At 38.0% G+C, this 12128-nt stretch overlaps 1 protein-coding gene across 4 annotated transcripts in view; it reads right to left on the reverse strand.

The window, feature by feature from the left end:
• PNPLA4 (patatin-like phospholipase domain containing 4) overlaps window positions 1-12128 on the reverse strand; it is a 34979-nt gene that overhangs the window by 10358 nt on the left and 12493 nt on the right. For 3 of the 4 annotated variants that reach the window (XM_008582993.1, XM_008582995.1, XM_008582992.1), the window contains one exon: window positions 5091-5156. The exons of the other annotated variant lie outside the window; for it this stretch is intronic. In XM_008582993.1, the coding sequence (XP_008581215.1) occupies window positions 5091-5156 (66 nt within the window). The remainder of the gene's footprint in view (window positions 1-5090; window positions 5157-12128) is intronic. 4 annotated transcript variants of the gene reach the window in all.

Genomic DNA, 12128 nt, shown 5'->3' on the forward strand with positions numbered 1-12128 from the left:
ATTGATGTCTAGAATTATTATAAATTCCATGGCACAGGGCCTAATAGTTTACAAAGTAATTTCAAATTTATCATTTAATTTGATCTTTACAAGAGCCCTATCAGGTAGAAAGGTCATGCAAGTATATTCAGTTCTCTCATCTTATAGAAGAGGAGATTGAGGCCTGCAGGGTTACTTCCTCTACGTCAGGCGCTGGTAAACTATGGTCCACCATCTCGTTTAGTAAATAAAGTTTTATTGGCACAAAGCGATAGCTTTTTGTTTACATATTGTTTACAGTGGCTTTCTTATCGCAACAGCACAGTCGAGCAGGTGTGTCCACAGAGATTATGTACCACGGTGCCGCCGAAAGTATTTACTATCCGATACTTCACAGAAAAAAGTACAGGAAATAAAGTATCTTCTGCTGTAAAGCACACAGGCAAAAAGGGGTAGAGTCAGTCTCTCTACTTCAGTTCACGTCCTTTCTCACACAGTGTAAAACAGATCGACGCTGCATGGGAGCAGGGCACGGCAGGACTGTTTTCTGATGGGGGAGGGGGGAGAGGACAAAGAAGGAGTAAAGGTGGTTTTTAAAATAATTTTATATTTGCAAACATAGCTTCTTTGCTTTCATGATATAGGGTACAAATAGACATGCCCAACAGAGCATTACTGATCTGTAATTCTTAAAGAAGAGGGGAGAGGGAGAGAGAAAAAAGGAAATATCCACCTCCCAGATACAGGTGAGAATTTCCCATTTGGGGTAAAGAAAAACAGGAGGTGAAAAGAGATAGATGAGATTTTTTAATCAAAGGGACACAAGTTAAAATAAAAATTTTAAAAAAGAGGTTGAGAAACCCTGCTGTACTAACTTTTATTAAATAATGATCCTTGTTATACTGCTTTCTTAGTTTTTGAATTTTTGAAGTTTGATCAAAAACGATGACTCCAGATATAGAATTTTGAGAAGACTCCAAAGGGTTATTTAGCAGTTGACAATCTATAAATGCTATATAGAAAATGTTTCCTGGAAGCCTAATATGTTGTTTCAAAAATTAGACAACGGAAAAAAGTAAAAAGTTGCTGAAAAATAAAGGGCTTCTATTTTAGAGTAACTAAACTGATGCCCAAATTTCCATCCAGCCAAATCCGGCTGCTGGCAAGGCCAGCTACCACTGATTACTATGCCAGTGACTGAGCTACATTTCCACGTGAAACGTCTAAGCCATGAAGAAATAGGAGCCTAAGGACCACAGTAATAACTTTATATAAACACACAATAACACAGAGTGTGCTGCAATTATCTTTCCCACAGATGTGTGTAAATAATAAAAGGATTAATAATCTATAATGCGAAAGCCTCAATGGACCAGGCTAATACAAGGATAAATTTTCTATATATGTTCTTATAATATTACACAGTCAAGATATTACTTGAATTCTAACCTAGGCAAAAGAAAACACCACAAAATCCTACAGATTTTCTCTGATCTGCATGTATCATTTCAGGAGATGATCCTTCTCTGGCATTTTAGTCACTTGCCAATACTAATGCTATTATCTCTTATATATATTAGTTAAGAACTCTTCTTGAAAACTCCTATTCTTATTCCAGATTGATGACAAGAATCTGTGAAAACACTGCCTAACAGTGTGAACATTCCTGTGGCTCTCTCCATCAATCAATGGAAAGAGCTCATATGTACTGAAGAAAAATTCACTAATTAAAAATACAAGATTTAACTTTAATTTATTTCCATTCATTCATTTACTCAGTTATTAATAAGTATCTACTATAAGTAAAGCACTAAAATAGTTATAAGATGAAACCAGAGAAAGCTACAAAAACTTTAAACATGATATAAGAAAATTAAGCAATTTTCAAAGACAACATACCACTTTTAAGGACTTGTACTGTTATTTGCTGTGGTTTAAATTTAATTTTAAGTCTTATTAAAGTAAGATGCTTCTGAGTGATTAATAAATTTTTAATAGAAATATTGGATCTACAAATGTATCTTAATAAAATCCAGTATGTTTAATTCCTAAGAAATACGAGACATAGAAACAAGGAGGTCTGTATTTAATGAAAGTCACAAGAGAACAGAATGGACTTTGTCTCTTTGGCCACAGCCCACTTTCTCTAAGTTCATTGACTCTATGCCACAAATACAAGTAACACCAAGTCCGTCCTCTCCTTATGCCACCCCAATCTCCCTCACTTCAGAAAAACCACCAAAGCCAACAAACAAATCAAAACCTGAGCTCCATGAAAACATTAAAATCAAGAAAATGACAGGTGATTTCAGCACAACTGAAATTTTTATGTAACCTACATCATAAAAAAAGCTTATGCCCACAGTAAAGCACTGCATTTAAAGCAAAGTTCACATTTCTCTAGAAGTGAAAAGATTCTAAAACATAACTCGGTATAGAAATCTTTTTAGATTGTGAGATGTGATCAGGCTTATAGAATGTCAGTAATAAGCAAGAAATGTCACTTGCAAATTGTCACCTTCTGGCATTAACATGATGCATGGTCTCTGTGGCTCTCCATCAATCATTATTTGCATGGGGACCCCCTCATTGTAGACGCCATTAAACAAACAGAAGAAAACCAAATGCTTTCCGAAGACATAAGGTTCAATTCAACAAGTAATTATGATGTGTCTACTATGGATAGACACCAAGTGATTGGCAAGACATTGTCCTGGGACACTGTCCAAGGTCAAGAGACTTTCACAAGTGGTTTCCATCTTTCCCACAGCTCTGGGCTCATGCATTCCCTGTGGTTTAATTGTTGCTGTCATTCTATGTTCATGTCCAAAGCATTCAATCACATGACGGGAAACTTCATTAGGAACATCTGATTCCTCACACCTGACACTTTGAACCATTCTGAGTATTCCTGTCACACACCCAAGGAATGGTGCTGGGTTTTACTGAAACAAAATGAGGGACATATTTTTTTGAAAGAACTAACAAGTCAAAGCAGAGTGAGAGACACAGCAGAGATACAAACGTCAGAGATCTTCTTGGGGAAGTGGCCCCCTTCCTAGCTAAGTGACTTCAGTGAAAGAGATGAACATCTTCACATCTTAATTCCTCATCTGTAAAGTTGTGGGTAATAATCCCTGCAGCAGATAGGAGTAGATTCTGGTACATGCAATAATAACAACAGAAGTTTTACTTCTTTTTCTGGTAACAGAAATATGGAAGGTAGACTGGTATGGTAGGGCATCCCCTTCCCCAATCACTCAAGACCCAGGCATTTGCAGCTCACTATTTGGTCATCTCCAGGGTGTAATATTTGACCTCATGATCCAAAATGTCTGCTGGAGCTCCAGCCATCACATCTAAGTTCTGGGCAACAGGAGAGAAAGAAAGGTATAAAACCTCCTTTCCTCTAAGTCCCACAATAATTCAGTTTACATCTTCTTGGCCAACAATTACATGGATGGCCACTCCTAGCTGCAAGGGATGCTGGGGAATCTAACTTTTTAGTTATACAGCAATAGGTCCAGCTAAAAACTGGGATTCTCTTACTATGGAAGAAGAGAAAACTGTATATTGGAAGAAAACCTGGAGCCTCTATCACCTGCCTCTTCTTCATAATACTGTTATTAGTATTTTTTTAAAAAGAAAAAGTTTAGCATAGTCTTAGAGCACACTGGGTTTCTGTGACTCAGCTGTGTTCTAAGCTGTGTCTTTATTGGATTCACCTTTCCCCCAAATCCTACGTCCTTAAATATCACTTAGATAGTGTATTTACATCCCATCATCTGGTCACTACCTCTTAATTTGTTGATCGTATCAGCAATTCTGATGACTTTTGACCTCTGAACCCTCTTTTCACAGTAATATCTAATCTCATGTAATACCTTAGGATTTATTTTTTTTTCTGTCATTTTTGTCATGACTAGAGTATATTATAAAGCAATAACTTGAAATAAAAATTATTTTAGATTTCAGATAATTATAAAATTATAGCATCTTTAGCTCTATTCAAAATTTATGTGTAAAAATAAATGCTGACTTTTACTCATATAACAAGAGAGCAAATGATACTTAACTTACTTCAAAACAGTTATGTAAACTATGATACATCACAAAGAAATTTTTATGACAAAATAGATCATGCTTTCCTTGGAAATAAAGTATTAGCTCTGAGAGACAGTATCAAAATAGGAAAGCTTGTCTGCTTTCCATGAGCTGCTGTTTAAATTATTTTATGTTGCTCTTAAAAAAAAGAGAATATTTTGTTTCTAACTGGCCACTAGACAGCTATATGTAAGTACATCACTGAAAATAATATATTGTATGCATATGGTTAATAAATAGTCCAAAGTAGCCATAATAGTCACTCTTTGTCTCTCATTCTTCATAGCTACATGGCCTTCATCCATTTATCTAACCTCTCCGTGCCTCCACCTTCTCATCTGTCCCATTTAGACAGTCATACCAGGGCCGACTGGTTTGAGGCAAGAGACTCCACCTTCTCATCTGTCCCATTTAGACAGTCATACCAGGGCCGACTGGTTTGAGGCAAGAAGCACTGCTAACTAAATGCTGTATTTGATTATAAAATACATATATCTTGTATGTACTAAACACATACTGTATTTGATTATAAAATGTATATCTCTAGCATGTGCTAAATATACACCGTATTTGATTATTAAATACTTATGTCTTGTATGTGTAAAATCTATACTGTATCTGAAGATAAAATGCATATGTTGAATGAATGTGCACGGAATGGCAGAGAGGAATAGATGCGATTCTGCTTTTAGAAGTTTATAGACAGGCCTGTGAATAGGACCCTATTAGGGGGAAAAAAAGTCTTTCACTCCTTAAAAAAAAAAAAAAATTTTTTTTTAAAAGATGAAAATAAGAGCATTCCAGTCTGCCATTCCCATTTATAAGATCTTGATAAGGCACCACAGCCCTATACGTAATTTTTTTCTGTCTTAAATAGAGACAAAGGTATTTATGAGGAATAAAATACATAAACTTATTTGGAGCCATCAGAATAATCATAAAATTGAATTTTTCAAAGAAAATGTATTAATATGGAGATTAGGTTAATTCCTCAGTTATAACATTACCTGCCCTTTGTATTCCACGGGTTTCAGTCCTGCATAAATGGGCACAAAACTGCTAGCTAAGAGAACCTAGATGCATAAAACAAAGAAACAGCTCATGAATACAGGCATTAACATTCAGATAATAAAGTTGATATATTACTTACTATAAAAATCTTATTAAGTGAATAAATCTCATATATTTCAAGAGCACAACGGCATATACTGAAATAAAAGATAACACTTTTAATATCTGAAAAGACCCTAAAGAGATAGGTACAAGTCCATGCTCTGACTCAACTTCATCTAAGTAAAAATCAGCATTTTAATTGTAGACAACCAAGTCACTACAATATTAAATTTAAGGTAAATCTAAATTCCTGAGTATGAACAGGTTACAAATAAATTCTTTACAATGTTCTATCATATGCTGGAAAAATCCTTTTAAATTTGCACTCTTATTTTCTAGAGGAACAAACCCCTCTAATTATTATAGGGGAGATTAGCCCCTAGCTCAGGGATGTTCTAATTTATGTCATCGAGATGTTGCTAAGGGAACACATTTTATGTTCTAGTGATGTGCTCAGGGTATACAATGGGACCATGGCATCTAGGTCAATGGGACCATGGCGACTACATTTTATCTTCCATTTACAAAGTTGAAAAAGATTGTCATTTAGGATATTACCATTCCTTCCAACAGAAGAAGATGGGGTCTGACAGCTTTTCTGAAACATAAATGTTTTATTTTGCAGTATAGCTTCCAAATCACCAGTATTCTATTTGAAAACATATAGCATTAGACACTGAATATTTAAGCTATAATCTTTCGACTGATAAATGAAAGCCTCTATGGCTGTTTGTTGTCAAAAATTTCATGAGATTTTTTTTTTTCCCACATACATTACTCAGAAATGGATTATGGCCTAAACACTGATTTGTAAATCATCCGTTCAAAATTATTTAGAACTCAGAAGGTATTTTCCTCAAAGAAACAATATTATAGGTATGATTTTTAGGTCAGCTCTCAAAAGCATATTTATTCTGAATCACAACTAAATTATAGACCCAGTCACCAGTGTAACACAATTGTTATAGGAAAATCCTCCCTGAGTTGCAACTCAGCACAGCTGGAACCCACTCTTGTCACCTTTATTTCTGCACTGTGTACATGGAACTTGGCATTTGCCTTCTTAGGATGTGGCTCTTACTTGAACACATGTCTCCTGTCTCCTCATTTCCAAAAAACCAACTGAAGGGAAAACATCTTGGGTCTGCACTGTGTACATGGAACTTGGCATTTGCCTTCTTAGGATGTGGCTCTTACTTGAACACGTCTCCTGTCTCCTCATTTCCAAAAAACCAACTGAAGGGAAAACATCTTGGATCTCTCTCCTTGTATGTCCAGCCGCTCCCAGGGCTAATATTCAACAAATATCTGTTGGTATCGCTCCCTTCTCTGTTCTGGGAACACAGACACCCAACACTTCCCCTTACTCTCACAGTGGGAGGAGCAAGGACTGCCCCTTGCTGTCGGTGGCATGCTGCATGCAAGGGTAGACAGAGGTCCTGGTTGTGGCAGGTCCTATAGCAATAGGCTGCTGCCAGGTGGCCAAAGAAGCTTCTGTGGTAGCCAATTCACTGGCCACTACAGAACAACATATGGACTCCGGCAGGAAAGGAAGGAAACAGCCCTGTGTCAAAGGGTTCTGTTGCAGCAGGCTGGTGCTGGGTGCCAGAAGCAGCTATGTAACTAGCAGGCACTAACGCCAAACAAAAATACCAGGCCCCTTATTCAGAAAGTATGAAGAATTTCAGCATTTCAACAGTGGAGCATTAAACCAAGCATAGCACCCCTTTGAGAGTGGCACAGGTTGCTGTCCATTAAGTAGACCCTGCTAAGCACCCTCAAATATAGTACCTCATTTAATTCTCTCACAACCACTTTTCAAAGAGATGAAGTTCCTTGCCCAAGGGTCTCTCAACTAATACGTGGTTCAGACTGCACGTGGGCCCAGGTTTATTTTAATATAAAATATACATTCACACGTATTTTTACCAGGGCCAACATATACATGTCAGGTTTCTTACATTTGTGTGTTTGTTTATTTTTTTGTTTTTCAGCCAATTTTATGCACATTTATCCCAATCCCTTGTTTACTGAAATACTGAAAGCACACTAAATTTTGACACAGCACCGTTTCCCACAGGACAGTAGCCGCTTTCATTCATTTTTTATGTATTTATTTATCACAAGTAACAACCTCACATAAGATCTATCAACCTTCAATGTGTGCCCCACCAAGCCCTTCATCTCCAAATCTCAGCTTTCAAAAAATGCATGGCATAGTAGAATGGTATCACAACAATAGAACGATGGGTTGTTATATTCACCGTGCCCATTCCACAAAAAGCCCCAGCATGAGGATCCGCTGAGGTGATCTATTGAAGATCACTTAATAAATCAATAAGGGAGACGGGATAAAAACCCAGTATCTTCATTTCTAACCCTCTCTCCCGGCAGCAATGGCATTGGCAGTTGGGTATTTTTCAGAGGAAGGTTGTTTACAGTTAAAGTAACTACATTCACCCTAACTAAATTTGGCCTTATCATCAACTGGCTACTCCTTTACAAGAAACCATCGCAGAACTCAGGTATGCTGTGCAAGCACAATGCAGCTATTTAGTGAAGTTATTCGGCAAAGGCAACACTGGACCACAGCAATAACTAGAACGTTTGTGGAGAATGCACATATCGTGAAATTACAGTACTTAGAAGTCTTCAAAGGACCAAAGTCACATTGTAAATATAACAATTTATTTCATCATTCAGCAGAGACATGCGCCTTGCAAAACAAATCACTACCCTTAGAACAAGAATTATGTATTTTTTTTTTTATTCCCCCTGATGTCAATGTTTAATGTGGAGTTTACAAGTTAAGCCTTGAAATGCTGTTTTGAGGCACTGGGATGAAAAAAGTATCCAATTACTTTCCTACAGGTAATAACAGTAAGAATCATCCTGAATGATATGCAGCGAACAGATCAACACCTGTCACTCCTCCAAATCAACGTATTTGTTCCTGTCCTAGCTCACTCTCCCTTTATGTGGACTAAAGATTTGTACATCTAACTACGTTCAGTAGGAAAACTAGCTTAAGAACGAAACGGTTTTCATTATTTTCTGTCGACTTACTGCCATTTTATTGCAGGCAAATAGGATTTTCTAAGGAAGGAGATAAAGATTGACATTCTAAGGTCATTTAATAAAATATTATGCCCAAGCACGTGCTTTTAGTGTGTGTGACCTTACAGTATTCGTGGCGAAATTTATCTTACCAACAGATCTCAATACATTTAGATCAATGATTCTCAACTGGGAGTGATTAACGCCCTCAGGACACTTTGCAATGTGTCACAACTGGAGGAAGCGGGTGTACTACTGGCATGTACTGAGCAAGGTCAGGTACAAAACACAGGGCGGGCCCTATCACAGACAATTGGCAGGTCCCCATGTCAATAGCACCACAGCTGCAGTTGAGAACGCTGGCGTAGAAAGCAGCTCCCTCACTTGGTACAGCACTTTAAACGTTACACAGTTGTGAAACCACTGATTTGATTTTCATTTTATTCTTACTAATATGCAATGATAAAAATAAAAGTGACTTCCTGTAGCAACAGTATAAAACATCGCCAAGTGCACATTCCATACACGTTTGACTGGCTATTTTCATTTCTCATTTTATCGAAAAGAGGTGTTTAGAAAATTATGTGGCCTAGCTTCCTTAGAGAGTAAATTCTCAACAAGTTTCATTTATGCCTAAAGTTTACTATGGAGTTTAATGAGAATCCGGCTGGTTAGATAGAACCTGCTTGTGTAGTTGAAATTCAAAGACAGATTCAAATTTATCTTCCCCAGGCTTTCCAAGATAATGACCAATCTTAAATTCAGTCCTTATTTCACCTTCGCAAGGCTAAATGTGAGAGGATCTTGCTGTAAGAGCATTTTCACTATGTGCAAGGAAATTCAGGACACTGTAGCAATGGAGACACGGTAGCCGTTCCCAAGAGGGCCAGCAACACCATTGCGTGTGAAAGTCTTCCTGGGTATCTACGCCAAACAGCGTTCGTGTATGTCAAAAGCCCATTTCAAAACACATGTGCATCATTTTTAAACATAAAGAATTCAGTGATTTGTACCAATTTAGGGAAGTTGTGGAACTCCACCAGACCACGGCCCAGTTAATCTAAAAATGATTTCTACTCAGCCATGAAGGTGGCATATGACATTTTCTAAACAAAAGATTTACCTCCCTAGTTATGCTTTGCTAAAGGCTAATATTAAAATGTGTTTGGATTTCCTGGTTGCATGTTGGCTTCTGAAGAAAAAGAGCCCAAAAGAAAATCTAGAATTTAAAATGAATGAGTTGACAGGTGAATGTACACACTTGGACATTCAGGGGCTGCTGTGTGGAGAGACATACCAGGAAAGGAACCACTAAGGAATTGTGCTCACCTAAGGAAGGGTGAGAAGAAATGGAAGTCAGCAGAGTGGGGGCCCCGAAGGTGACCACGCACACCTGGCAAGTACTTAAGGGCTGACAAAGCACGTTCACACAAGATTTCATTCGACCTTCGTGACAACATCAGGTAGGTGGGACAGGGTGGCTTCCATCTTAAGATGGAAAAACTGAGGCACTGAAAAGTTGAAACTGGCCAAGGATCCCACAGTCCACCCACAACACGGTTTAGGCAGTGTGTACTGACCCCTCCATGATCCTCTTCCATCCCCATCCTCTTCCGTCCCATCTGTCATGTGTACTTGCAGAAACTGGTCTCAACTTGGCACTGATCTGCTGGAGGCAATGGACCCACAGACAGACATAAAGGATCAGTGGACTCGATCCTCTGAGGGAACATTTTTCCAGGCGTGGCACTCCAAAATAAATCTTTTGGATTGATGGGAAGTGAAGGTGGGATATTTGGAGAAGAGAGCCTCCTGGGGCTCTGTTTGGACTCTCTAAAGGAATCTGCCCTCTGCAGGCCACCTCAAAGTAGCACGGGAGCAGACATCACATATGCATTCCTACTTCCACAAAGTCACTACTGCGGCGGAATGGAATGGTTGGCACAAATAAATTCTGGACAAAAGAATGTCTGACGGTCATGCGTCTGTCTTACAACCGTTTAAAAAGTGGAAAAGACGGAGTTAAATCACTGTGGACATAAGATTCAGAATACTATGGAAATCCAACCTCAAATTAAAGGAATCTGTGGACTATAGACAGTAACTGGTTAATGAGGATTCTGAGAAAACAATCAACTAGCACTGTAACTATCAAATGAAAGAATAACTTTTTATGTCATAAAAGTAAAGTTGATTAATACAATTTAAGTATGAATCATCACACAAAACCAAATAAAAAAAAAAAAAGAAAAAGAAAGAAGGCCTATACAGTAGTAAAGAGATATAAAAATCAAACGCCTAAAGGTGAAAACTGAGATATAGGTTAGCATATTGTTCATGAAGAACAAAGTTGATAAGTATAGGATTAAAGAATAACATTTCCAAGAAAGGTGAGTCCCACTCAGCCTGCAGAAGAGAGACCTGTGATTTATACAGTTTTTAAATTTCACGACAGCCTTCTACAAGGGTGCTGTCCAGCAGTGTAGGAAGGTTACCATCCTATCATTCATCATCTACTAAATGGTGGCTTTAATCAACATGCATATAGGGCTTTACTGTTTAAAACACACTTTCACATGCTTTATTTTATTTACTCTCCAAGGTAACACTGGTTAGTTACAACAGTCGTGTTATTGTGCTAATTACTCCATTTCACAGATGAGAAAATGGGGACTCAAAAATAATTAGTCCAAGAGGACATGATCAGGGAATGACAGACCTAGACGTGATCACCAGGAGATTCATTCAAAACAAGTAATAATCTCAGAGAGCATTAATAACACCTCAAAGTACACACACACACACACACACACACACACACACACACTTTAAGCCCCAGGTTTCTAGTTGGGTTTTCAGGTACATAGGTGCCTCGTCTATAATAAAGAGTAGCAGGCACCTAGTGGATAATAAAGAACCAGGCATTTTTTTTAAAAAAAAAAACATTTAACCACTAAGTAACAGAATAAATAAGTTAATGATAAAAAATAAATATAATATGCCACATGGAGCATGAGTTAATGAAGTTAAAAATCACTGGTATTTAGTACTCTCCTTGAGTTCCTTTACTCTAACTTGAGTTTTAATCAATCAATCAATCAATCAATCAGTCAATCAATCTCTTTCTCTCTCTCTTCCCCCTCCACCTAAAAAATTTCTGGATACTGGAAGTTAGACCCAAGGTGTGTGTTCAGAGGCAGGTATGCAAAAGTCCTGGGAGACATGGAGTTACACATCATCAGGCTGCTTCAGCTCATGGCTGCAGCACCTCAGGACCTCCTGTGTCTACCTCTGGGAGTGGGAATAGCCTGCAGGCAGCTTGCTTCTCCCTCTCCATCCGCAACTGCCCCCAAAAGGTCAGAACCACCCTCCTCACATGGCTCCACCTCAGACAACATTCTCCCCCGGCCTCATCTTTCATCAGAACATACAGATTTGATAATGTCACTACCTGAGAGGGGCTTCATTTTATTTCCCATTCATGCTTTTCTCTTCTCTCTCATTTCTAGTCTGCACCCATTCTTACTCTTTTCTACTAAGTGCTTCGTGAGTATTCCAGGCATACACTTCATCCATTTTTACAGTCACCATCCACTATCAAGGAACTATCCATGCTTCTTTCTTTTTAGTTCTGAAAAAGGTTGAAGTTGCTTTTCTCTTCTCTCTCATTTCTAGTCTGCACCCATTCTTACTCTTTTCTACTAAGTGCTCCGTGAGTATTCCAGGCATACATTTCATCCATTTTTACAGTCACCATCCACTATCAAGGAACTATCCATGCTTCTTTCTTTTTAGTTCTGAAAAAGGTTGAAGAGTTCTACTAAACATTTAGAATGTTTCTTGTATAACCTTGGACAAATGTTAATTATTCAGTA

Source organism: Galeopterus variegatus, unplaced genomic scaffold (assembly GCF_000696425.1).
Source record: "Galeopterus variegatus unplaced genomic scaffold, G_variegatus-3.0.2 Scaffold2789, whole genome shotgun sequence".
Taxonomy (NCBI): domain Eukaryota; kingdom Metazoa; phylum Chordata; class Mammalia; order Dermoptera; family Cynocephalidae; genus Galeopterus; species Galeopterus variegatus.